At 45.2% G+C, this 27,944-nt stretch overlaps 1 protein-coding gene across 1 annotated transcript in view; it reads right to left on the bottom strand.

Annotated features, from left to right (window-relative positions):
• CEP164 (centrosomal protein 164) overlaps positions 1–27,944 on the bottom strand; it is an 86,719-nt gene that overhangs the window by 55,773 nt on the left and 3,002 nt on the right. Inside the window, exons 2-4 of the mRNA XM_069741940.1 lie at positions 23,119–23,226; positions 22,344–22,455; positions 21,273–21,480 (exon numbers count right to left, since the gene is read on the bottom strand). Coding sequence (XP_069598041.1) covers positions 21,273–21,480; positions 22,344–22,455; positions 23,119–23,226 — 428 coding nt within the window. The remainder of the gene's footprint in view (positions 1–21,272; positions 21,481–22,343; positions 22,456–23,118; positions 23,227–27,944) is intronic.

Consider the following 27,944-nt stretch of genomic DNA (forward strand, 5'->3'; position numbering starts at 1 on the left):
CTGTTGCAAGACCCATGACCTGCGACTGAGACCAAGCTTTCTGACACGGGGCAGCACGTTTCTCTCTAGAATCCCTTGATAGTCTTGAGATTTCATAAAAACCTGCACAGATTCTAGACACCCTGTGCCAGATGCAGCAAAGCAGCCCCAGAATATAACAGAGCCTCCTCCATGTTTCACAGTAGGGACAGTGTTCTTTTCTTGATATGCTTCATTTTTCCGTTTGTGAACATAGAGCTGATGTGCCTTGCCAAAAAGTTCCATTTTTGTCTCATCCATAGGACATTCACCCAGAAGCTTTGTGCCTTGTCAACATGTAGTTTGGTAAATTCCAGTCTGGCTTTTTTTCTACAATGGTGTCCTCCTTGGTGGTCTCCCATGAAGTCCACTTTGGCTCATACAACGACGGATGGTGCGATCTGACACTGATGTTCCTTGAGCTTGAAGTTCACCTTTAATCTGTTTAGAAGTTTTTCTGGGATCTTTTGTCACCATTCGTATTATCCATCTCTTTGATTTGTCACCAATGTTCCTCCTGCGGCCACGTCCAGGGAGGTCGGCTACAGTCCCATGGATCTTACATTTCTGAATAATATGTGCAACTGTAGTCACAGGAACGTCAAGCTGCTTGAAGGTGGTCTTATAACTTTTACCTTTAGCATGTTTGCCTATATTTTTCTTTCTAACCTCCTGAGACAACTCTTTCCTTCGCTTCCTCTGGTCCATGTTGAATGTGATACACACCATGTCACCACACAGCACAGTGTCTGTAGCCCTATATACCGGCCACTCACTGATTCCACGATTGTAGACCCCTGTGGTGCTAGTTATCATATCGCCATTTAACATGTCCCTTTTGTCATATTATTTTTAGGGGTGCCATCATTTCTGTCCTGGCCTATTCCATAAGTTTAAATTCTGTAGAAGCATGGTTGAAAAGCAATGTCTGACTTTCATTTGATCATTTTCATAGATCTTTTATTTATTATTACTTTTGTCAGATTCAACTTATTTCTGTGACCATTGTGGGTTTTCCTGTCATTAAACGAGGGGTACCAACAATTTTGACCAGGTGTGTATATGTTCTGTGCATAGAGCCTTTGGCTGCCATGATACGGCAGAATCCTAATATTTCAGGAGTAGAGATCAGAAATAAAGTCTACAAGATCTCACTGTTTGCGGATAATGTACTTTTGACCCTTACTAAACTACTTTACCCAATCTTATGGAGGTGTTAAAGATTTACGGGTTATAAAATAAACACTACTAAATCAGAAGCCATGCTGTTAAATGTTCCTGCGGGTGTTCTGCATCACTTGAAATTAAATTTTACATTTAGATAGAAAACTGAAGCGGTTAAGTATTTTGGGGTTCACCTGTCCTCTTCTTACAATACACTTTATTAATTGCAATTTTCCATCATTGTTTTCTAAAATGGGGAAATTATTAGATATATGGATGCCCCTTTCGCTTTCCTTGACGGGTCGTATAGCTTCCATTAAGATGTCTCTCCTCCCTAGGATGCTTTACTATTTTGAAACTCTTCCGGTTAAAGTTCGTATGAGGGAACTTAAGTCCCCTCAGGGTTCTATGATGAAGTTCATAGGGAATGGTAGGCGCCATCGTATCTCTAAGCGTGTCCTTGTCTCCCATAGGACACAGGGGGGGGGGGTCTCTGTCCCTGGTATTGTTGGGTATTAATGGGAGGCTCATCTACATAGGATCCCCCCACGGGCCTCTTTGTGGGCTTATAACAAATGGACGGAAATAGAAAAGTTATGGCTAGCCCCATCCACCCGAGTGCTTTATTATGGACAAACAAACCCATCAGGGCTTCATTCCCGCTATTGGGACCCCTACAGTTCACAAGAGAGGTCTGGTTAGAGTAAGAGGAGCTTTAACTTGGCCTCTAGCAACTCGCCAATGATATCATTTATTTACCAGCCCGGTGGTTCACCCGTGGATTTCGGCGGATGGTGGCACTCTGGAGGTTCTCTCGTATGACGATATCAAGTCTAGATTTCCTATAACAGGGAGTTCTTTCAGTTCCTGCAGATTAAGCACCTGGCTTGGTCGTTATATGGACCATTAAAGGTGTCCCCACCATCCGATTGAGAGGATTTGTAAGAGGGGCCCATCTACCAAAAGATTAATCTCGGAAATATATAATATAATAAATCATCCCCAAGGGGGTCAGCAATTAAAACACCCGTACATGAGTAGATGGGTCTCCATTTTGGGGAGAGGTCTGTGGCCTCAAACCTGGCAACATATTTGGGATAGGGCAGCTAAGTCCTCCATTTGCACTCTCTATAAGGAGAACCAGTATTAGGCTATATTCACACTTTGCGGATTTTGCTGCGGATCCGCAGCGGATTTGACCGCTGCGGATCCGCAGCAGTTTCCCATGAGTTTACAGTCCAATGTAAACCTATGGGAAACAAAAAACGCAGTGCACATGCTGCGGAAAAAAACGCGCGGAAACGCTGCGGATTACATTCCGCAGCATGTCACTTCTTTTCTGCGGATTTTCACCTGCTCCAATAGAAAACTGCAGATGAAAATCCGCAGAAGAAAACGCAGTAAAAACCGCAATAAATTCGCAGTAAAAACCGCGACGGGTTTTCACTGCGGATTTGGGAATTCTGCTGCGGAAAAATCCGCAGTGGAATCTGCAAAGTGTGAACATAGCCTAACATTTTGATGTTCTGGTTTCACGCTCCGGATCTCCTCCATACCTCTCGAACCTTTGATGGCGTTGTGGTTTGGAAGCTGGCTCTCAAGATCACATCTTTTGGTCTTGCCAGAAATCATAATTTTTGAGAGGAAGCGAGAGCCTTGATTTGCAGGGTTCTTTTTGTGGAGGTGGAACTGGACCCAGCCACTTTCCTTCTTAATGCCTCTCCTAAGAGGATGGGGAAACATTCAGCTAAATTGCTGTTACACATTCTCACTGCGGCGCAATGTTTGATAGCTCTTAATTGGGAACAGGCCTGTCCCCCTCCCAAATAGGATTGCCGATATCCGTAGAATGGAATACATGACGGCTTTGATGAGAGCTGGAGTGGACAGGTTTGATACGATTTGGGCTCCCTGGCACTATTACTGGGCTCAGTTTGGCGGTTAGGAATGATTTCTCTTAAAATTCCTACACAAGTTTGTGCCTCTTCCCCCTTCTCCTTATCCCTCCCTGTCTAGGTCTTTTCCTTATTTTTTTGTTTTGGCATCATCCAATGGATTGTAAGTCTGATCTACCATGCACCATGCAGTGGAATGAGGGTGGATAAAAATCAATGTTTTAAAAAAAAAAAAAAAAAAAAAAAAAAAAAAAAAAAAAAATCGGATTTTTTTTTTATTTAACCCCTTTACCCCCAAGGGTGGTTTGCACGTCAATGACCAGGCCAATTTTTACAATTCTGACCACTGTCCCTTTATGAGGTTATAACTCCGAAACGCTTCAACGGATCCTGGTGATTCTGACATTGTTTTCTCGTGACATATTGTACTTCATGATAGTGGTAAAATTTCTTTGATATTACCTGCGTTTATTTGTGAAAAAAACGGAAATTTGGCGAAAATTTTGAAAATTTCGCAATTTTCAAACTTTGAATTTTTATGCAATTAAATCACAGAGATATGTCACACAAAATACTTAATAAGTAACATTTCCCACATGTCTCCTTTACATCAGCATAATTTTGGAACCAATTTTTTTTTTTTGTTAGGGAGTTATAAGGGTTAAAAGTTGACCAGCAATTTCTCATTTTTACAACACCATTTTTTTTTAGGGACCACGTCTCATTTGAAGTCATTTTGAGGGGTCTATATGATAGAAAATTCCCAAGTGTGACACCATTCTAAAAACTGCACCCCTCAAGGTGCTCAAAACCACATTCAAGAAGTTTATTAACCCTTCAGGTGTTTAATAGGAATTTTTGGAATGTTTAAATAAAAATGAACATTTAACTTTTTTACACAAAAAATTTACTTCAGCTCCAATTTGTTTTATTTTACCAAGGGTAACAGGAGAAATTGGACCCAAAAAGTTGTTGTGCAATTTGTCCTGAGTACGCTGATACCCCATGTGTGGCAGTAAACCACTGTTTGGGCGCATGGGAGAGCTCGGAAGGGAAGGAGCGCTATTTGACTTTTCAATGCAAAATTGACAGGAATTGAGATGGGACGCCATGTTGCGTTTGGAGAGCCACTGATGTGCCTAAACATTGAAACCCCCCACAAGTGACACCATTTTGGAAAGTAGACCCCCTAAGGAACTTATCTGGATGTGTGGTGAGCACTTTGACCCACCAAGGGCTTCACAGAAGTTTATAATGCAGAGCCATAAAAATAAAACAAAATTTTTTTCCCACAAAAATTATTTTTTAGCCCCCAGTTTTGTATTTTCCCTAGGGTAACAGGAGAAATTGGACCCCAAAAGTTGTTGTCCAATTTGTCCTGAGTACGCTGATACCCCATATGTGGGGGGGAACCACCGTTTGGGCGCATGGGAGGGCTCGGAAGGGAAGGAGCACCATTTGGAATGCAGACTTAGATGGAATGGTCTGCAGGCGTCACATTGCGTTTGCAGAGCCCCTAATGTACCTAAACAGTAGAAACCCCCCACAAGTGACACCATTTTGGAAAGTAGACCCCCTAAGGAACTCATCTTGATGTGTTGTGAAAGCTTTGAACCCCCAAGTATTTCACTACAGTTTATAACGCAGAGCCATGTAAATAAAAAATATTTTTTTTCCACAAAAATTATATTTTAGCCCCCAGTTTTGTATTTTTCCAAGGTTAGCAGGAGAAATTGGACCCTAAATGTTGTTGTCCAATTTGTCCTGAGTACGCTGATACCCGATATGTGGGGGGGAACCACCGTTTGGGCGCATGGGAGGGCTCGGAAGGGAAGGAGCATCATTTGGAATGCAGACTTAGATGGATTGGTCTGCAGGCGTCACATTGCGTTTGCAGAGCCCCTAATGTACCTAAACAGTAGAAACCCCCCACAAGTGACCCCATATTGGAAACTAGACCCCTCAATGAACTTATCTAGATGTGTTGTGAGAACTTTGAACCCCCAAGTGTTTCACTACAGTTTATAACGCAGAGCCGTGAAAATAAAAAATCTTTTTGTTTTCCCACAAAAATTATTTTTTAGCCCCCAGTTTTGTATTTTCCCAAGGGTAACAGGAGAAATTGGTCCACAAAAGTTGTTGTCCAATTTGTCCTGAGTACGCTGATACCCCATATGTTGGGGTAAACCCCTGTTTGGGCACACAGGAGAGCTCGGAAGGGAAGGAGCACTGTTTTACTTTTTCAACGCAGAATTGGCTGGAATTGAGATCGGACGCCATGTCGTGTTTGGAGAGCCCCTGATGTGCCGAAACAGTGGAAACCCCCCAATTATAACTGAAACCCTAATCTAAACACACCCCTAACCCTAATTCCAACGGTAACCCTAACCACACCTCTAACCCTGACACACCCCTAACCCTAATCCCAACCCTATTCCCAACTGTAAATGTAATCTAAACCCTAACCCTAACTGTAGCCCCAACCCTAACCCTAGCCCTAACCCTAGCCCTATCCCTAACCCTAGCCCTAACCCTAACCCTAGCCCTAACCCTAGCCCTAACCCTAACCCTAACCCTAGCCCTAACCCTAGCCCTAACCCTAACCCTAACCCTAGCCCTAACCCTAGCCCTAACCCTAGCCCTAACCCTAATGGGAAAATGGAAATAAATACATTTTTTTTTATTTTTCCCTAACTAAGGGGGTGATGAAGGGGGGTTTGATTTACTTTTATAGCGAGTTTTTTAGCGGATGTTTATGATTGGCAGCCGTCACACACTGAAAGACCCTTTTTATTGCAAAAAATATTTTTTGCAATACCACATTTTGAGAGCTATAATTTTTCCATATTTTGGTCCACAGAGTCATGTGAGGTCTTGTTTTTTGCGGGACGAGTTGACGTTTTTATTGAAAACATTTTTGGGCACGTGACATTTTTTGATCGCTTTTTATTCCGATTTTTGTGAGGAAGAATGACCAAAAGCCAGCTATTCATGAATTTCTATTGGGGGAGGCGTTTATACCGTTCCGCGTTTGGTAAAATTGATAAATCAGTTTTATTCTTCGGGTCAGTACGATTACAGCGATACCTCATTTATATCATTTTTTTATGGTTTGGCGCTTTTATACGATAAAAACTATTTTACAGAAAAAATAATTATTTTTGCATCGCTTTATTCTCAGGACTATAACTTTTTTATTTTTTTGCTGATGATGCTGTATGGCGGCTCTTTTTTTGCGGGACAATATGACGCTTTCAGCGGTACCATGGTTATTTATATCTGTCCTTTTGATCGCGTGTTATTCCACTTTTTGTTCGGCGGTATGATAATAAAGCGTTGTTTTTTGCCTCGTTTTTTTTTTTTTTTTCTTACGGTGTTTACTGAAGGGGTTAACTAGTGGGACAGTTTTATAGGTCGGGTCGTTACGGACGCGGCGATACTAAATATGTGTACTTTTATTGGGTTTTTTTTTTTTATTTAGATGAAGAAATGTATTTATGGGAATAATATTTTTTTTTTTTTCATTATTTTGGAATATTTTTTTTATTTTTTTTACACATTTGGAAAATTTTTTTTTTACTTTTTTACTTTGTCCCAGGGGGGGACATCACAGATCAGTGATCTGACAGTTTGCACAGCACTCTGTCAGATCACTGATCTGATATGCAGCGCTGCAGGCTTCACAGTGCCTGCTCTGAGCAGGCTCTGTGAAGCCACCTCCCTCCCTGCAGGACCCGGATCCGCGGCCATCTTGGATCCGGAGCTGGACTGAGCAGGGAGGGAGGTGAGACCCTCGCAGCAACGCGATCACATCGCGTTGCTCCGGGGGTCTCAGGGAAGCCCGCAGGGAGCCCCCTCCCTGCGCGGTGCTTCCCTGCACCGCCGGCATATCGCGATCATCTTTGATCGCGGTGTGCCAGGGGTTAATGTGCCGGGGGCGGTCCGTGACCGCTCCTGGCACATAGTGCCGGATGTCAGCTGCGATAAGCAGCTGACACCCAGCCGCGATCGGCCGCGCTCCCCCCGTGAGCGCGGCCGATCGGCTATGACGTACTATCCCGTCCAGGGTCAGATAAGCCCAGGGCACCTCGACGGGATAGTACGTCTAAGGTCACAGAGGGGTTAAATCGGATTTTTTTGATTTAAATCGGATTTTTTTCAATAAACTGCTTTTTGAGGAAAATATTTTACCATCCAAAGGTTCTTCCATCATGAGATAAATCTGAGTTGTTTAACTCAGTAGAATAAAGGCTGTATATGTGTAACATTCACAATGCCATGCTCTTCCAGAGGTTTCTGTAGGATTAGTGGGCAGTTTCTCTCCTATATTATCACAGACGCTCGCTTTACTTACGCAGTTCTCAAAACTGAATTTGACTCCGCAGAGGTCCCAGCCTCTTCTTCACGGCAAAAATGTTACAACATGAACACAGTTGAGAAAAAGACCTTAATCCTATTGTTCTACAAACCTATGAATACAGAATCAACCCCTTCAGTGCCAAGCCCAAGAAGTTAGACAATATGTTTCTGATTGTTTGGAGTGGAATAGATCTGCACAACACAAGAAGAATGTGAATCTAAGTGTGAGGAGGAGGAAGGGCAAGCAGACAAGAAAATGAAAGTGAAACTTTGAGCACAATACTGCAGCATAGCCACAGACAGACAAGTCTGGATCTGTTTGTGTGTACGATCTGAGGTTTATTACATTCTTTCCTTATAATGGCAGCAGGCCGTAAAAGAGACCCAGTTTGGGAATATTTTAATGAAGCTCCTTTACCTATCGGTAAGGCAGGCATGAGTCATCTTCATCACCGCACTTCTCATGATGTTGCCTCATTCGCGCCACCAGGCCTTGCATCTCTGTTGCATTGTTTGCATTTTGCACGCATGCCTGCCTTACCGATAGGCGAAGGAGCTTCATTAAAATATTCCCAAACTGGGTCTCTTTTACGGCCTGCTGCCATTATAAAGGAAAGAATGTAATAAACCTCAGATCGTACACACAAACAGATCCAGACTTGTCTGTGGCTATGCTGCAGTATTGTGCTCAAAGTTTCACTTTCATTTTCTTGTCTGCTTGCCCTTCCTCCTCCTCACACTTAGATTCACATTCTTCTTGCGTTGTGCAGATCTATTCCACTCCAAACAATCAGAAACATATTGTCTAACTTCTTGGACTTGGCACTGAAGGGGTTGATTCTGTATTCATAGGTTTGTAGAACAATAGGATTAAGGTCTTTTTCTCAACTCTGTTCATGTTGTAACATTTTTGCCGTGAAGAAGAGGCTGGGACCTCTGTGGAGTCAAATTCAGTTAGGTAGAAACTTTGATTTAAATCACTGATTTAAATCAAGCCTTACCGACTAGTGATTTAAATCGTGATTTAAATCAGTTAGATTTAAATCAAATCCACCCTGAGTGGAATCAATCATTCTTACCTATAGCGTATTTTCTACTTGAAGATTTCTCAAATGTCTTTTTTTCTATTTTGGCATTTCCATTACATTTTGACTGATGTCTAGAATCTTACTGCATCGTTATCTGGATTGATGTGTGTAATTGTTTAAATTTAAACTTTAATAAAAATTTACAGTTGTAAAAAAAAAAATAAAAATAAAAAAAATAAACATTTCAGGACATACTAACCCCTTACATGACGTCAATTTTCCAAAATTTTATGCAAACTGGGAAAATACCTAAAGAGATGATTCAGGCAACAATTATACCCCTCCCAAAACCAGGGAAAGCCCCTGATCGGACCGCCAATTTTAGGCCGATGTCATTATTGAAAACGGTCTCAAAAATCTATTCCAAAATTCTAGCTAGTAGAATCTCAGAAACAATTCCGACCTTAGTGCAAAAAGATCAAGTGGGTTTTGCTAAATCTAGACAGACCTTGGACGGCACGAGGAGAATGATCGAAATCATCCATATAGCAAGGGGGAGGCAGACCCCCTCTATCCATATAGCTGGGGGGATGCGGACCCCCTCTATCCATATAGCCGGAGGGAGGCGGACCCCCTATATCCATATAGCTGGGGGGATGCGGACCCCCTCTATCCATATAGTCGAGGGAGGGGACCCTCTCTATCCATATAGCTGGGGTTAGGGGACCCCCTCTATCCATATAGCCGGGGGGAGGCGGACCCCCTCTATCCATATAGTCGAGGGAGGGGACCCTCTCTATCCATATAGCTGGGGTTAGGGGACCCCCTCTATCCATATAGCCGGGGGGATGCGGGCCCCCTCTATCCATATAGTCGAGGGAGGGGACCCTCTATCCATAGAGCCGGGAGAGGGGACCCCTTCTATCTATATAACCAGGGGGAGGCAGACCCCCTCTAAGCTCCTTTCTTTGGATATCGAGAAGGCGTTTGATCAGGTGTATTGGGGGGGGTTGTTTGAAGTACTGTCTAAATTTGGATTTGGCGGTAATATACTCCGAACGATTGCCCCTCTATACTCTAACCCATCAGCCTCAGTTCTCATTTTGGGAATGATGTCAGAGACATTCAGTATCACTAATGGCACAATACAGGGGTGCCCACGCAGCGCTCTCCTCTAATATTCGTGCTCATAATTGAACCCTTAGCAGAAAAAAATCAGATCGCACCCTGGAATAACCGGTATTATAATTGGAAACGCGGAGCACAAAAGCAGTCTGTTTGCTGACAACATTATTTTATCCCTTATCAATCCTGAAGAATCACTCAATAGAGTAAAGGTACCGTCACACTCAGCAACTTTCCAACGATCACGACCAGCAATACGACCTGGCCGTGATCGTTGGAAAGTCCTTGTGTGGTCGCTGGAGAGCTGTCACACAGACAGCTCTCCAGCGACCAACGATGCCGAAGTCCCCGGGTAACCAGGGTAAACATCGGGTTACTAAGCGCAGGGCCGCGCTTAGTAACCCGATATTTACCCTGGTTACCATTGTAAATGTAAAAAAAAAAAAAAAAACACATACTCACATTCCGGTGCCTGTCACGTCCCCCGGCGTCCGCTTCCCTGCACTCCTCCTGCATCCTGTGTAAGCGCCGGCCGTAAAGCAGAGCGGTGACGTCATTGCTGTGCTCTGCATTACGGCCGGCCGGCGCTGACACAGGATGCAGGAGGAGTGCAGGGAAGCGGACGCCGGGGGACGTGACAGGCACCGGAATGTGAGTATGTGTTTTTTTTTTTTACATTTACAATGGTAACCAGGGTAAACATCGGGTTACTAAGCGCGGCCCTGCGCTTAGTAACCCGATATTTACCCTGGTTACCAGTGAACACATCGCTGGATCGGCGTCACACACGCCGATTCAGCGGGAGATCCAGCGACGAAATAAAGTTCTGGCCTTCTAGCTCCGACCAGCGATGTCACAGCAGGATCCTGATCGCTGCTGCGTGTCAAACACAACGATATCGCTATCCAGGACGCTGCAACGTCACGGATCGCTATCGTTATCGTTGTTAAGTTGTTCAGTGTGAAGGTACCTTTACTGAAGTGATAGACTCATTCACCCGAGTATCATATTACTAATATCCCCAAGTGCCAAATTTTAAATCTAACACCCTCCGCACCACATTCTGCAAACCTAAAAGCTAAATACCCCTTTACATGGGACAATGAAAATATAACACATCTCGAAATACAATTAGCAATCTCAGCAGAGAAAATGCTCTTACTGAATTATGAGGCTCTGAGACAAAAGATCAAAGACGACACGCTGCGTATGAAGGAACACGACATGTCCTTGCTAGGCAGAATAGCGTCCGTAAAAATGTTCATAATCCCCCAAATATTGTACGAATTCCGCTACCTCCCTATCACAGTCCCCATGAAAATACTCAAAAAATTGCACACCATCATATTAAAGTATATATTGCAGGGAAAGCAGCAGAGAGTCAAGGCAGACATATTATACATCCCAATAAAAGAGCAGACACATTATACATCCCAATAAAAGAGGGAGGACTGGGCTGCCCCTCAGTGGTGAGATACTACAGAGCAGCCATATTATACATCCCAATAACAGAGGGAGGACTGGGCTGCCCCTCAGTGGTGAGATACTAAAGAGCAGCCATATTATACATCCCAATAACAGAGAGAGGACTGGGCTGCCCCTCAGTGGTGAGATACTAAAGAGCAGCCATATTATACATCCCAATAACAGAGAGAGGACTGGGCTGCCCCTCAGTGGTGAGATACTAAAGAGCAGCCATATTATACATCCCAATAACAGAGAGAGGACTGGGCTGCCCCTCAGTGGTGAGATACTATAGAGCAGCCATATTATATATCCCAATAACAGAAGGAGGACTGGGCTGCCCCTCAGTGGTGAGATACTACAGAGCAGCCATATTATACATCCCAATAAAAAAAGGAGGACTGGGCTGCCCCTCAGCGGTGAGATACTAAAGAGCAGCCATATTATGCATCCCAAGAAAAGGAGGACAGGGCTGCCCCTCAGTGGTAAGATACTATAGAGCAGCCATATTATACATCCCAATAACAGAGGGAGGACTGGGCTGCCCCTCAGTGGTGAGATGCTATAGAGCAGCCATATTATACATCCCAATAACAGAAGGAGGACAGGGCTGCCCCTCAGTGGTGAGATGCTATAGAGCAGCCATATTATACATCCCAATAACAGAAGGAGGACAGGGCTGCCCCTCAGTGGTGAGATACTATAGAGCAGCCATATTATACATCCCAATAACAGAGGGAGGACAGGGCTGCCCCTCAGTGGTGAGATACTAAAGAGCAGCCATATTATACATCCCAATAACAGAGGGAGGACAGGGCTGCCCCTCAGTGGTGAGATGCTATAGAGCAGCCATATTATACATCCCAATAACAGAGGGAGGACAGGGCTGCCCCTCAGTGGTGAGATGCTATAGAGCAGCCATATTATACATCCCAATAACAGAAGGAGGACTGGGCTGCCCCTCAGTGGTGAGATACTATAGAGCAGCCATATTATACATCCCAATAACAGAGGGAGGACTGGGCTGCCCCTCTGTGGTGAGATATTATAGAGCAGCCATATTATATATCCCAATAACAGAAGGAGGACTGGGCTGCCCCTCAGTGGTGAGATACTACAGAGCAGCCATATTATACATCCCAATAACAGAGGGAGGACTGGGCTGCCCCTCAGTGGTGAGATACTAAAGAGCAGCCATATTATACATCCCAATAACAGAGAGAGGACTGGGCTGCCCCTCAGTGGTGAGATACTATAGAGCAGCCATATTATATTTATTCGGACTCCCATGACAGCACTACGAGAGAGGGGATCCGCCCTTCAGGAACAGGAAACCTACAGATACAAAAGGGCGGCACCTCTCCCCCTGCATCAGTTGGTTTCCTGTTCCTGGAGGGACAGGATCCTACAGATTTCATCTCGTAAGGAGCCCAGGCCGGCCGGTCGAATCTGGTAGCGGGGGGGTCTCCTACCTCGACCGGTGCGGAAAGTCCTGGAGACGCCACGGTGGTCCAGGCTGGACTGCACGTCAGTGGCGTTGGCAGCAGGGAGCAGGGTCCGGAGGATTCCTTGTCTCCGGAAGCCGGCGTTGGTAAGTTCATTTCCCCCCCCTGAGCAGACGGCGGCAGTGAGGTGCGGTGGTGTGGTTGCGGCGTCGGAAGTGGGCGCCGTCCAGAGCACTGCTGGGCATTCCCGGCGTCCTGCATCGCTCACTGAGCGTTTCCGGAACGCTGGGGCGCCGGGGGTGGAGCCGGCAGGCGCTTCCGGTTTGCGGGTTGACTGCGCATGCGCGGTCTTTCCAAGATGGCGGCGCCCATGGTCCGGTCGCCGGTTCTTCTGTACTACCATCGCTAACCTCCCAGCTGCAGCCTGATCATCAGGAACCAATGGGGACACGCCAGATGGCCTGCTGACCGGAATACAGGGGGATATAAGCAGGTGTTGGCGATAGAACCCTGCTTTTGGCCACAGCTTCATCATGGCAGATGATGGTGAGCAGCAGCCTCAACTTCTGGATAAAGTACGGCAGGAAGCCGTGGGAAAGGATATCAGAAGTGACCAGTCCAGCCGTAAAAGCTCGTCCAGGCAAGGATCTAGAGCTTCGACTGGCAAGGAGCCCCCTCGTGTTCCGGTACCTTTCTCTTTCACGTACACTGGTAAGTGATCTACGTGAATGTTCACTCAGTGACGCGGGCCCCTTATACTTTGTCATTCTAGGGGAAGAGAAGTGCAAAGTCGAAACATAAGGAGTGTGCCCTATGTGAAGTTCCCTTACCAGATTCCTACCCTAAAAAATTGTGTGCCTCCTGTATACAACAGACGGTGAGGTTTACAGGAGTGGAAGAGTTGAGTGACATCAGGCTAGATAGATGGTATCTCCCTTATTGTCCTCCCCTAGGTAGCGGAAGAATCTGCTTCTACGGCTAATCTGCGTGAGATGATCCGTACAGAAGTAAGGGAATCCCTGCGGTCTATGTCCCAGGCGGGAAGTTCAAAACAGAGAGCCTCGGTGATCTCTGATTCGTCAGAGGAAGATAAAGAGGAAGGTTCTTATCGCTCAAATCTCTCTTCCTCGTCATCAGAAGAGGAATCTGGCCGATTCTGTCTGCCTCTGGACCGGGTGGATAAGTTAGTCAAGTCGGTCAGAGGTACGATGGGCCTAGAAGAGCCTAAGACTCAGCTTTCCCGTCAGGAGCTAATGTTCAGCGGCTTGGAACACAAGAAACGCAGATCCTTCCCGGTGATTGATAAGATTCAAGACCTGATTCTCCGGGAATGGAAAAAACCGGAGAAGAAAGGTTCTTTGCCACCGGCTTTAAAGCGCAGGTATCCCTTTGAAGATACGGATGTGGATACCTGGGACAAGGCCCCTAAATTAGATGCGGCGGTGGCGAAGGCATCTAAGAAAGCAGCTTTACCTTTCGAGGACATGGGGTCCCTTAAAGACCCTCTTGACAGGAAGGCGGAGATCTTCCTTAAGGGTACGTGGGAGATGGCAGCCGGATCCTTGAGGCCAGCAGTGGCTGCGACTTGTACAGCCAGATCCCTAATGGTCTGGTTGGAACAGTTGGAATCCCAGCTTAAAGAAGGCGCCTCCAGGAATTCTATTCTAGGTGCGCTTCCAGTGATTCAGGATGCTGCGGCTTTCTTGTCGGACGCGTCGGTGGACTCGGTCAGAATGGCGGCCAGAGCAGCAGGACTCTCCAACGCGGCTCGTAGAGCCTTATGGTTGAAGTGTTGGTCGGGGGATATCCAGTCAAGATCCAAATTATGCGCTATCCCATGTAAAGGGGAATATCTCTTTGGGCCAACCTTGGATGAGCTGCTCGAAAAGGCTGGAGATGATAAGAAGAAATTTCCTAATTTGTCATCAGCTTCTTACCGGCGTCCATTTAACAGAAGGAGATTTGGTCGTGGAAGGAAGCGCGCATCCTCACCCTCTAGAGAAAATTTTAGATGGGAGGATAGACGCAGGAGAGGTACGGGTTACATGTTTCGCCGTTCCTCAAAAGAACGTAAGAAACCAGACCAATGACTAGCAATCCCTGTGGGAGGGAGATTGTCAACCTTCTCTTCCGCTTGGACTAACATCACGAATAGTGTCTGGGTCCGAGGTATTGTATCGGAAGGCCTAAAATTGGAATTTGTTCATTGGCCTCGGGATAAGTTTATGTTAACCCCCTTGCGTTCCTCCACTATTGAGCAGACGGCCTTAGAGTCAGAGGTCATGACTTTATGCCGTAAAAATGTACTGATTGAGGTTCCGGAGTCAGAGAGAGGAAGAGGATTCTACTCTCCTCTTTTTTTGATTCAAAAACCAGACAAGTCGTTCAGGACTATTATCAATCTTAAATCCCTTAATGAATACCTGGTTAATAACACGTTTAAAATGGAGTCAATCAGTTCTGCAATAAAGATGTTGTTTAAACACTGCTTCATGGTAGTTGTGGACTTAAAGGATGCATACTATCATGTTCCTATCCACGAAAACTTCCAGAAGTTTCTACGTGTGGCGGTGTCTATGGGAGGTATTGTTCGCCATTTTCAATTTAGAGCCCTTCCCTTCGGCCTCTCAACGTCTCCCCGGGTATTTACTAAAGTAGTTGCGGAGGTTATGGCGCACTTACGTGAATCCGATATTCTCATTGTTCCTTATCTGGATGATTTCCTAATAGTGGGGAACTCAGTAGACCATTGCCTGGCTCAGGTTAAAACAGCTATATTTAAACTGGAAAATCTGGGCTGGATCATAAATTATGATAAATCCCGATTGCAACCCCTAAAGACCCAGAGGTTCCTAGGGCTGCTGTTAAATTCCGAGTCCCAACAATGCTGTCTTCCGCCTGATAAATTGCTTCATATCCAACAACAGGTGTTAAAAGCAATTAATAAACCATCCATGACCCTTAGACAGGCTATGTCTTTGTTAGGTTCCCTAACTTCCTGTATCCCCGCCGTCCGTTGGGCCCAGTTCCACTCCAGGCCTTTACAGTTTGACGTACTACATTATGATAGGGTCTTACAGGGTTCCTTGCAGGGTCAGATGACATTGAGTCCAGGGGTTCTTACATCTCTTAGATGGTGGCTAGAGGAAGACAATCTGTCAGCAGGAGTTCCCTGGGTGACTCAGGTGACTCGGGTAATCACAACAGACGCCAGCCCCACGGGGTGGGGGGCACACATGGGTGACGTGGTAGTCCAGGGTCTATGGGACCCCCAAATGTCAGCCTCTTCCAATCAGAAGGAGTTGATGGCAATTGAATTCTCAATTAAGGAACTCCTCGTGTATCTACAGGGTCACCATGTCAAAATCCTCTCCGACAACCAGGTGGCAGTGGCCTACGTGAATCACCAAGGTGGAACACGCTCCGAGTTCCTGATGGAAATAGCGGACCGCCTGCTCCGGATAGCGGAAGACCATTTTCTATCTTTAACAGCAGTGCATATAAAAGGGAAGGAAAATATAAGGGCGGACTTTCTAAGTCGAAACACCTTAAGACAAGGAGAATGGTCTCTGAACTCAAAAATCTTCAACCAAATTGTCCGCAGGTGGGGTCATCCAGAGGTGGACTTATTTGCCAGCAAGGACAACAGAAAAACGAAAATATTCTGTTCCTTGAATCCCAGGGAATATCCGCTGGCAGTGGATGCCTTCCTGATCAGATGGGATTTCCGGTTGGCTTATGCGTTCCCCCCGCTAAACCTGTTGCCTCTGGTGGTCAGAAAGATAAGGGAGGATCAAGCGAGAATCATACTGATCGCTCCGTTCTGGCCCCGAAGAGCTTGGTTCTCCTGGCTCAGGACCATGTCGGTGGAAGACCCCTGGGTACTGCCGGACATCCCGGACCTACTTCATCAAGGTCCGATCAACCATCCACAAGTGAAGGGTCTCCATTTGACGGCATGGTCTTTGAGAGGTCACTGTTAAAAAACAGAGGATTTTCTCCAAATCTCATTGATACCCTTATGAAGAGTAGAAAACTCATAACAACTAAGATCTACTCTAGAACTTGGAGGAAGTTTCTGGCCTCTTCAAATTTTAATATCGAAGAGGGTTTACCAATTAACCAGATTCTAGAATTCCTGCAGAGAGGGCTAGAGCTAAATCTATCCACGAGTACGCTAAAAGTACAAGTCTCAGCCCTAGGGGCCCTATTTTCTTGTAACATTGCTGGTAATTATTGGGTATCAAGGTTCATCAAAGCAGCTAGTAGGTCCAGACCTATACACAGGAATAGGTCAATGCCTTGGGATCTCAATCTAGTCCTCTCTGCTTTGACTAAAGAACCGTTTGAGCCTTTACATTCAGCCTCACTTAAATTACTATCCCTCAAAACAGCATTTTTGGTGGCAATTACATCTGCTCGTAGGGTAGGAGACATACAGGCTCTTTCTAGGCTGTCCCCCTATACAGAGTTTCTACAGGACAGAGTAGTCCTCAGACCAGATCCAGCTTATTTACCTAAAGTGGTCTCAGATTTTCATAGATCTCAGGAGATAGTTCTACCATCATTTCTCCCTAATCCTTCTAATTCCAAAGAACAGTTACTCCATACGTTAGATGTTAGGAGATGTCTCTTAGAATATATTTCAGTCACTGATGCTTGGAAGAGAGAGGAGGCTTTGTTTCTATCCTTCCAAGGTCCCAGGAAAGGTCTTAGAGTGTCAAAGTGCACGTTAGCGAAGTGGATTAGGGAGGCTATCTCTCTGGCTTATACTGCAGGTGGAGGTCCTGTTCCGCAGAATCTGAGGGCACATTCCACCCGGGCCATGGCTACATCCTGGGCTGAAAGATCTGGAGTTTCCATCGACCAGATATGTAAGGCGGCTACGTGGTCATCCCCTTCCACCTTTTTCAAGCACTATAGGTTGGACTTGGGGTTCTCTTCTGATCTCACCTTCGGGTTAAGGGTGCTACAGGCTATAGTCCCTCCCTAAGGTAGTTTACATCTCTGTAATTCTCTCGTAGTGCTGTCATGGGAGTCCGAATAAAGCATTAAGCTACTTACTGGTAGCAGCATTTTTCGGAGGCCCATGACAGCACCCTTAGTTCCCTCCCTATTCACGTGGGGGTTGCACTTCCTATAATGTATATAATGAGATAGATAGATCTCACGTGTGGTATATAGTTCAATATGATGGATTATTTTTGTACATAAACTGTATATAATGTATGTTTGTGTGCTACTAACCGCGGTAGTCCTCTCAGGCTCTAATATACAACTGATGCAGGGGGAGAGGTGCCGCCCTTTTGTATCTGTAGGTTTCCTGTTCCTGAAGGGCGGATCCCCTCTCTCGTAGTGCTGTCATGGGCCTCCGAAAAATGCTGCTACCAGTAAGTAGCTTAATGCTATCCCAATAACAGAAGGAGGACTGGGCTGCCCCTCAGTGGTGAGATACTATAGAGCAGCCATATTATATATCCCAATAACAGAAGGAGGACTGGGCTGCCCCTCAGTGGTGAGATACTACAGAGCAGCCATATTATACATCCCAATAACAGAGGGAGGACAGGGCTGCCCCTCAGTGGTGAGATACTAAAGAGCAGCCATATTATACATCCCAATAACAGAGGGAGGACAGGGCTGCCCCTCAGTGGTGAGATACTATAGAGCAGCCATATTATATATCCCAATAACAGGAGGAGGACTGGGCTGCCCCTCAGTGGTGAGATACTAAAGAGCAGCCATATTATATATCCCAATTACAGAGGGAGGACTGGGCTGCCCCTCAGTGGTGAGATACTATAGAGCAGCCATATTATACATCCCAATAACAGAGAGAGGACTGGGCTGCCCCTCAGTGGTGAGATACTACAGAGCAGCCATATTATATATCCCAATAACAGGAGGAGAACTGGGCTGCCCCTCAGTGGTGAGATGCTACAGAGCAGCCATATTATACATCCCAATAAAAAAAGGAGGACTGGGCTGCCCCTCAGCGGTGAGATACTAAAGAGCAGCCATATTATGCATCCCAAGAAAAGGAGGACAGGGCTGCCCCTCAGTGGTAAGATACTATAGAGCAGCCATATTATACATCCCAATAACAGAGGGAGGACTGGGCTGCCCCTCAGTGGTGAGATGCTATAGAGCAGCCATATTATACATCCCAATAACAGAAGGAGGACAGGGCTGCCCCTCAGTGGTGAGATGCTATAGAGCAGCCATATTATACATCCCAATAACAGAAGGAGGACAGGGCTGCCCCTCAGTGGTGAGATACTATAGAGCAGCCATATTATACATCCCAATAACAGAGGGAGGACAGGGCTGCCCCTCAGTGGTGAGATACTAAAGAGCAGCCATATTATACATCCCAATAACAGAGGGAGGACAGGGCTGCCCCTCAGTGGTGAGATGCTATAGAGCAGCCATATTATACATCCCAATAACAGAGGGAGGACAGGGCTGCCCCTCAGTGGTGAGATGCTATAGAGCAGCCATATTATACATCCCAATAACAGAAGGAGGACTGGGCTGCCCCTCAGTGGTGAGATACTATAGAGCAGCCATATTATACATCCCAATAACAGAGGGAGGACTGGGCTGCCCCTCTGTGGTGAGATATTATAGAGCAGCCATATTATATATCCCAATAACAGAAGGAGGACTGGGCTGCCCCTCAGTGGTGAGATATTATAGAGCAGCCCTATTATACATCCCAATAACAGAGAGAGGACTGGGCTGCCCCTCAGTGGTGAGATACTAAAGAGCAGCCATATTATACATCCCAATAACAGAAGGAGGACTGGGCTGCCCCTCAGTGGTGAGATACTATAGAGCAGCCATATTATATATCCCAATAACAGAAGGAGGACTGGGCTGCCCCTCAGTGGTGAGATATTATAGAGCAGCCCTATTATACATCCCAATAACAGAGAGAGGACTGGGCTGCCCCTCAGTGGTGAGATACTACAGAGCAGCCATATTATACATCCCAATAACAGAGGGAGGACTGGGCTGCCCCTCAGTGGTGAGATACTATAGAGCAGCCATATTATATATCCCAATAACAGAAGGAGGACTGGGCTGCCCCTCAGTGGTGAGATACTATAGAGCAGCCATATTATATATCCCAATAACAGAAGGAGGACTGGGCTGCCCCTCAGTGGTGAGATACTACAGAGCAGCCATATTATACATCCCAATAACAGAGGGAGGACAGGGCTGCCCCTCAGTGGTGAGATACTATAGAGCAGCCATATTATATATCCCAATAACAGGAGGAGGACTGGGCTGCCCCTCAGTGGTGAGATACTAAAGAGCAGCCATATTATACATCCCAATAACAGAGGGAGGACAGGGCTGCCCCTCAGTGGTGAGATACTATAGAGCAGCCATATTATATATCCCAATAACAGGAGGAGGACTGGGCTGCCCCTCAGTGGTGAGATACTAAAGAGCAGCCATATTATATATCCCAATTACAGAGGGAGGACTGGGCTGCCCCTCAGTGGTGAGATACTATAGAGCAGCCATATTATACATCCCAATAACAGAGAGAGGACTGGGCTGCCCCTCAGTGGTGAGATACTAAAGAGCAGCCATATTATACATCCCAATAACAGAGGGAGGACTGGGCTGCCCCTCAGTGGTGAGATACTATAGAGCAGCCATATTATACATCCCAATAACAGAGAGAGGACTGGGCTGCCCCTCAGTGGTGAGATACTATAGAGCAGCCATATTATACATCCCAATTACAGAGGGAGGACAGGGCTGCCCCTCAGTGGTGAGATACTATAGAGCAGACGTATTTGAACAACTAAGGTTGATGTGGAATGATAAAGATGACAGACATTGGATAGGAACTGAAAAACATCTGCTAAAATCCCCCAATGTTGCATCGTTCTTCTATTAGATGCAGATTGGGATAAGTGTGTGAAATATCTGCGCTGCTGAATCACTAAAATTCCAGAGATTATTAGTACATGTGGCTTTATTATTCTACGCGTTTCAGAGTTCAAGAGTCCTCCATCAGGAAGCACCACAGGAACATGTTCTTGTGGTGCTTCCTGATGAAGGACTCTTGAACTCTGAAACGCGTAGAATAATAAAGCCACATGTGCTAATAATCTCTGGAATTTTAGTGATTCAGCAGCGCAGATATTTCACACACTTATCCCAATCTGCATCTAAACGACTGGTCTCTCCTGGACTTGTGGATCTGCTGCAGCGAATCTTTTCAATGCTTCAACTTAACCATATCTGGTGAGCGCAATCCCATGGATTAACCTTCTCAAGTAAGACACTATTTGCGCCCTTTCCTTCAACAGTGTTTATATCGTTCTTCTATTCACATATCATTGCCGGGTGATTGTGTCTGCCGCCAACGGTGGAGGCAGCACTGGGGTGTGGAGCATACTGATCAATAAACTGCACACTATTAATTTGGTGCTCTCTTACGCCCCCCATCATTTCCTCTTCTGGCAGGTGACATCACACGACCACAGCAGTCACACCGCAGAGGCTGCAGGGGTGCGGACGAACATCAGGGGGTCAGAAGACGAGTCCTTATGTTAACCTAAAGGCCATGATGGGCTCATTTCCTAAAAAGAAACAGTTTGGACAACTCATTTGTCTATGGCGGAGAATACACACTACAGAAGAAGTTCAGCAACCCTTCAGGTATAATCCACAGATGACTTATAACCACCGAGCTTTCTATAAATGACTTGTTTATTCTTTAAAGGTCCCTGGCAGAGTCCTTCACTCACCATCGCAGGTTTCGGAAGTTCCTTCGCCTTCTTGTCTTTCTTTTTTTCCTTCTTCTTTTTCTTCTCTCGCTTCTTTACGCCACTTTGGCTTTGCAGCTTTGCTCGCTCCTCTGTGACCAGCTCTCTGTAATGTTCATCTATTGGATGGTCCCACGTGGACTGGCCGGTGGCAAAGTTGAAATAATAGATGTCGCCGGTGACATCCTGGCTGCAAGACAAACAAGAGGGCACGGTCTGCGGAGAGCTGGTAACTCGCCTCGTAGGACTGTAGGCTTTACAGCAGGCATTATAGTAGTTATCTGGTGAAAACAAGTGATCACCTTCCACAGGACGAGTGATAACAATAATTGGTGGGGGTCCGACCACTGGGAACTTGCAAGTGGAACTTTTTAAAATTGCACTATTACGCCGCCGTTCCATTCATTCTCTGCGCTCGGCTATTTCCGTCAAAGAATAAATGAAGCGACGGTCAGGGGCCTTACATTTTGTAATGGGGATAAAAGTTCTTGGTCAGGGCGAAAATTCCCTAATCTGCCGATTGGTGCGGGGTTCAGAGATGAGACCCACCAACCAGAAAGTTATCACAGCTTTAACCAGGAAACTTTTGCTGACTGTTTCCAATCATAACCAAATATCTGTCAATGCAACTCAATACAGACGCAGACGGTAGCTCTATCACCCCGACCTCTCCAAAAACACGCACGCTCGGATTGACCAATCATACATGTGTGTTTCAGTGGGTAGAAGCAGGCAAGTCACTGGCAGACACTTCTGGCGGCGACTCCCTGCCTAGCACAAAATAAAGCAGGACGACTAATGGTCGATTGCACATGTCCGATCTCAAAATGCTGGTTACATTGTTCTTCCGGAGATAAGCAGCCGGCCGACGGGTCAGTCGGGGGCACGGAAGAGCTCCTCTATGGGAGAGTCGGCTGTCTGCAGAACGATCAGTCGCAGCACCATTCAGCCGACAGCCATCAATCGTGTATGGTCGGCATTAGACTTATTTTTTTTTCTGAGCGATTCCCCCACTAGGGCTCGATGTGAGGTGTGGCGTGACTTTTCCCTTACCATGGCTTCCAATCTGGAGGTAAAGGAGCAACAATCCCTTCCCGAGCCAACCACATCAGTTCAGCTTCAGCGTCTGGATCGATCCCTATCATCCTGGCGTACTCCTGAATTTCTAAAAAATAAATGTAAAAAGAGACAATATCAGAACTGCAAAAATACAATCCTGCAAAGTGACAGCTTCACACTAAGTAAAGGTTAGTAACGTCAGCCCTAATGACGGCGGTCGCCAGGATGCAATCTGGCTGAACAATGCGCCAGAACGACTTACACAGCGGGAACATGTCGTGATTGATTCTATATGTCCTGCATTACAAAATAAGGATGTGTTGGGGTTGGACGATCATTATGGCAGCTGCATTAAACTGGTGACTGTCTGTTCCACATGCTTTGCATAAATCAATAGTACGAGTAAACATAAGAAGCTTTGCAATGCATCTTATCAGAGAAATTTGCTTCTTTCTCCACTTATAAGCCACTTCCCCTCCTCCCTATAACTCACTCTAAAAAACAGCTACAATCCATTTGCTCAAGACAAAATATTCTGCAGGTAGCAGATTTCAGCTGCTATTTTAAGTCTATGGAGAGGGGAGGAGCACAGTGACGCTCCAAGTAAGAGATAATGCTGCATCTTTTAAGTAAGAGTTTCAGTGCTGGATTCACAGCAACACTACTCAGTAGACCTGCTGTACTGCTTCTAAACAGGTCATACATAGCGAATAGTCCTAGTTTACTAGTCCTCTAGTGATAATCTGGTTATCTGTAGCACGTCGCCTACCATGCTCTTGAGGAATGTAGCTTTCATCATGGTCTTCCTCCAGGATCAGCTGATCCCCCATTCGAGCTGCAGGAATAGCCAACATGTTGGAGCTTGACGCACGCAGGCCTATGGAGGGAAACCAGTTAGCAATCGCAAGATTCAACTCTCCAAGCCGAGGACCCACCTCTATGGAGGTCTATATACCCTAATCCAGCAGATGGACAGTATGAAACCACAAGTAAAAGGGTTATCCTACCAATAGTATTTATTACCTATGTATGATCGCGGAAGGTCCAACTGATATGACGATTGATTGAAAAGAGTGGTAATGTGCATGTATGATCACAACTTCTATAGACGGTGATGGAACAGTGATCAAGCATGTACAGCACTTGTACTGTCACATATGGGAGCTGTGATAATGGACGCGCAGCCCCTGTACTGTCACATACGAGAGCAGTGGTCATGCATGTGCAGCACCTCTACTGTCATGTATGGGAGCAGCAGTCATGTGTGTGAAGCACCTCTACTGTCACGTATGAGAGCAGCGGTCACGCGTGTGCAGCACCTCCACTGTCACGTATGGGAGCAAAAGTGATGCGTGTGCAGCACCTCTACTGTCACGTATGGGAGCAAAGGTCATGCGTGTGCAGCACCTCTACTGTCACATATGGGAGTAGTGGTCATACGTGTGCTGCACCTTTACTGTTACAAATGGGAGCAGTGGTCATGCGCGTGCAGCACCTCTACTGTCACATATGGGAGTAGTGGTCATACGTGTGCTGCACCTCTACTGTCACATATGGGAGCAGTGGTCATGCGCGTGCAGCACCTCTACTGTCACATATGGGAGCAGCGGCCACGATGCGCGTGCAGCACCTCGACTGTCACGTATGGGTGCAACAGTCATGTGTGCAGAAAATCTACAGTCACATATGGGAGAAGTGGTCATCCATGTGCAGCACTTCTACTGTCACGTATGGGATTATTGAACACAGTCTGAGAACAAATTTTATAGCACAAACGTCACAACAATGCTAAATACACACAACCACTTCCATCAAATGTAGGAAAGACGATAAATGCAATGATAAAACATAATAGATTTTTATTGAATATATTTAAAAATAGTTTAAAAATACCAAATCAAGCTACTTGGAGTCACAAAAAGAAGAACACATAGGAGACAGGGCCTATATACAATGTCGCAAATAATGTTACAGGTATGACCAAGGGTAAATTAATGTCACAAACAGATCATACATATATATACCTGTATATGAAATGAAATGCCCTCTATGCAATCAATCGCTGGGTAAAGTAACACCCAACCAAATGTTGAAGAAAAAGTGCCTAGTGCGTAGTGCAGTCAAAAAGGGAGGGGCATACATACATATAAGGTATCATAATTTAAATGTCATAATGACAAAACAAATCTCCAAAAAAAAAAAAAAATCTCCAAAAAATCAGTAGTCACAAAATAATATAGTAAGTCCTCTGCATTAGTGGGTAATGAATAGAGCGCAGACTAAAAATGATGATAGACTACTGCACGCTTTGCAAAGTGCTTTGTGCAATGAAAGTTAAATAGCCACACGTTGTGTGCTGAAGAGATAATGCAGATACCCGTAATAAGATGTAAAGAGTGCGTACTGAACTCACTAATGACCGCAGAAGGTACAACTAAAAGAGGACTATAACACTATAGGAGAGAAATGTATCGTCATACCTGAATATAAAAGAAGGAGAGAGGTCCCGGTCGGCTATGTGCTCTCACCCCGACAGCGCCGTTTCGCTAATGCTTCCTCTATGGGGGCGTAACTTTACATGGCAGGGATAGTGTCTAAAATACCGGCGGTAAACTGAAACCGCGGATTTCATTGGTGGGCACAAGTGGGCGCTTCTAATCTATTAAGCGTCTAGCCCGGCAAAAAAAGTGACTTCCGGTCTCCGCGCTGGAACGCAGGCTGAGACGCATCTGGAACCTCATGCGCAGGACCGGAAGTCAGGGCTGGCTCATAGGGCAGAAGCGCACCTCCCATCAATGAATATTGCACAAAACAACGAATCTAAGTGTAAGAAAGGGAAGTGCCTAACAGAAGGGGGACGTGCAAACACAGTGTCCTAGGTTATGTACCTAATAATGAAGTGTATGAATGTGTGATCAAAGGAAATGTTACTGAGCATTATACAAAATAATAACAACAGTGAAATAAATAAACAAACAATATATAATTAAATGTAATATTCATTGATAATAATGTGCACATCATCCTTACCAAGAATGTTATATTAAATTAAACGCACATGTGCCAAAACAAGGAAAAAAGGCACAAAATAGTGAATAATATAAAAAAGTATATAAAAAACAAAAATACAAATAAACAGAGTGGACATGTATTCATAATGGACAACAAATATACATGGGAAAAAATTGTATATACATTAATAAATATACACTTACACCACAATAAATATGAGTATATACACATATACACCATGAATAATGATGAAAAATAATAAGAAAAAAAGAAAAAAAGACTGAAAATAAATGACAAATAAAAATAAAAATAATAATAATAAAAAAAATTAAAAAAAACTACGCACTAGGCACTTTTTCTTCAACATTTGGTTGGGTTTTACTTTACCCAGCGATTGATTGCATAGAGGGCATTTCATTTCATATACAGGTATATATATGTGCTGTATGATCTGTTTGTGACATTAATTTACCCTTGCAGGTAAAGAAGCTGCGGAGACACCATCACGTGTTTCTCGACGCAAGCAGTGAATAGCCAGGCCTTTCCCCGGGAAGGAACAACCACGGGAAGGGCAGCATCCTATGAAGGAAAGCCACCTATGCCAAGCATGGTATCCATCCACAGACAGCTGTTTCGGGGTGTTTGCCCCTCATCAGTGTGGAGTAGGAATCTGGCTATTAGGAGCAGTGCCTAGTAAAAAGGCTATAAAGGCACAGATGATTGGCCTCGGGGAGACCAAAACATCCAACACTGCGGAGACACCATCACGTGTTTCTCAACGCAGTGATTCCAGAACACTGCCCCCATCCCTTATGGGAAATATGCAGATGCAGGTAAAGAAGCTGCGGAGACACCATCACGTGTTTCTCGACGCAAGCAGTGAATAGCCAGGCCTTTCCCCGGGAAGGAACAACCACGGGAAGGCCAATCATCTGTGCCACACTGATGAGGGGCAAACACCCCGAAACAGCTGTCTGTGGATGGATACCATGCTTGGCATAGGTGGCTTTCCTTCATAGGATGCTGCCCTTCCCGTGGTTGTTCCTTCCCGGGGAAAGGCCTGGCTATTCACTGCTTGCGTCGAGAAACACGTGATGGTGTCTCCGCAGCTTCTTTACATGCATCTGCATATTTCCCATAAGGGATGGGGGCAGTGTTCTGGAATCACTGCGTTGAGAAACACGTGATGGTGTCTCCGCAGTGTTGGATGTTTTGGTCTCCCCGAGGCCAATCATCTGTGCCTTTATATTAATTTACCCTTGGTCATACCTGTAACATTATTTGCGACATTGTATATAGGCCCTGTCTCCTATGTGTTCTTCTTTTTGTGACTCCAGTAGCTTGATTTGGTATTTTTAAACTATTTTTAAATATATTCAATAAAAATCTATTATGTTTTATCGTTGCATTTATCGTCTTTCCTACACTTGATGGAAGTGGTGGTGTTGTCACGTATGGGAGCAGCGGCCATGCATGTGCAGCACCTCTACTGTCACACACGGGAAAAGTGGTCATGCAGGTGCAGCACCTCTACTGTCATGTACGGAACACCACTCCATGTTCTTGAGGTCATTAAGGGAGTTCCAAGTAGGATAACCGCTGTAAAAGGTTATACAATGAAAATACACTTTATGAGACATCATAGGACTGGCTTTTCTCTTAAAGGGAACCTGTCAACTCCAAAATCGAAGACGAGCTAAGCCCACCGGCATCAGGGGCTTATCTACAGCATTCTGTAATGCATTCTGGAATGCTGTAGATAAGCCCCTGATGTATCCTGAAAGATGAGAAAAAGAGGTTAGATTATACTCACCTGGGCGGGCGGTTGAGCAGTATTTTGTGTGGATTGTTTTTGTGCACAGTGTCTTTACTGCTTTTTTTCTGTGCAGACACAATGCAGCATTTTACAGGAGCAGCGAAACAAACTGGATTTCTGAAATCTCATTCACATGGTGCAATTTGTTCCCTTGCGCTTTTTAGCCGCCGTACATTTCTCTTTGAAAATCGCAAGCGTGTTACCGTAATTATTTCATTCTTCCAGCGTTTGCTGTATTTTTTTTTACCCATTCAATGGAATACATCAAAAAGGCACAAAAAAAAAACAAGCAAAATGTACGCAGCGTTTTTTCCACCTAATGCACTGCATTGTTTCATGTGGATGTGAACATACCTGTACTGTGCCAGCTAAGTAGATGACAATTCTCCAAGTTTCATGTACACATGGCAGATATTTTCTAGGAGTAAATTAATCTGCGGATTTTTCCCAATTCCACAGGTCAATGTTTGTGTGGATTTCAGCAGCTGCTGTACAAAGTGTGAAATCTTCAACAAATTCCCAAAATCGGCAGCAAGTGCATATTTTGCATTCTTTTCATATACGCTGCTGAAAAATCCTCACAAAATAAACAATGTTTGTATTTAGCCTATGAGTATGCTCGCATGTTGCAAACTTGCAATAGATTGTCCGCAGCGCAATGCAGCAAAAGTTAAACAGGTGAGAATCTGACAAAACACCATCTACACCTCGTAGAAAATCACTGCGCTAAACATCTGCAGCAAGTAACATCCTGCAATGCAAAGGAT

Source organism: Ranitomeya imitator, chromosome 10 (assembly GCF_032444005.1).
Source record: "Ranitomeya imitator isolate aRanImi1 chromosome 10, aRanImi1.pri, whole genome shotgun sequence".
NCBI classification, from domain to species: Eukaryota; Metazoa; Chordata; class Amphibia; order Anura; family Dendrobatidae; genus Ranitomeya; species Ranitomeya imitator.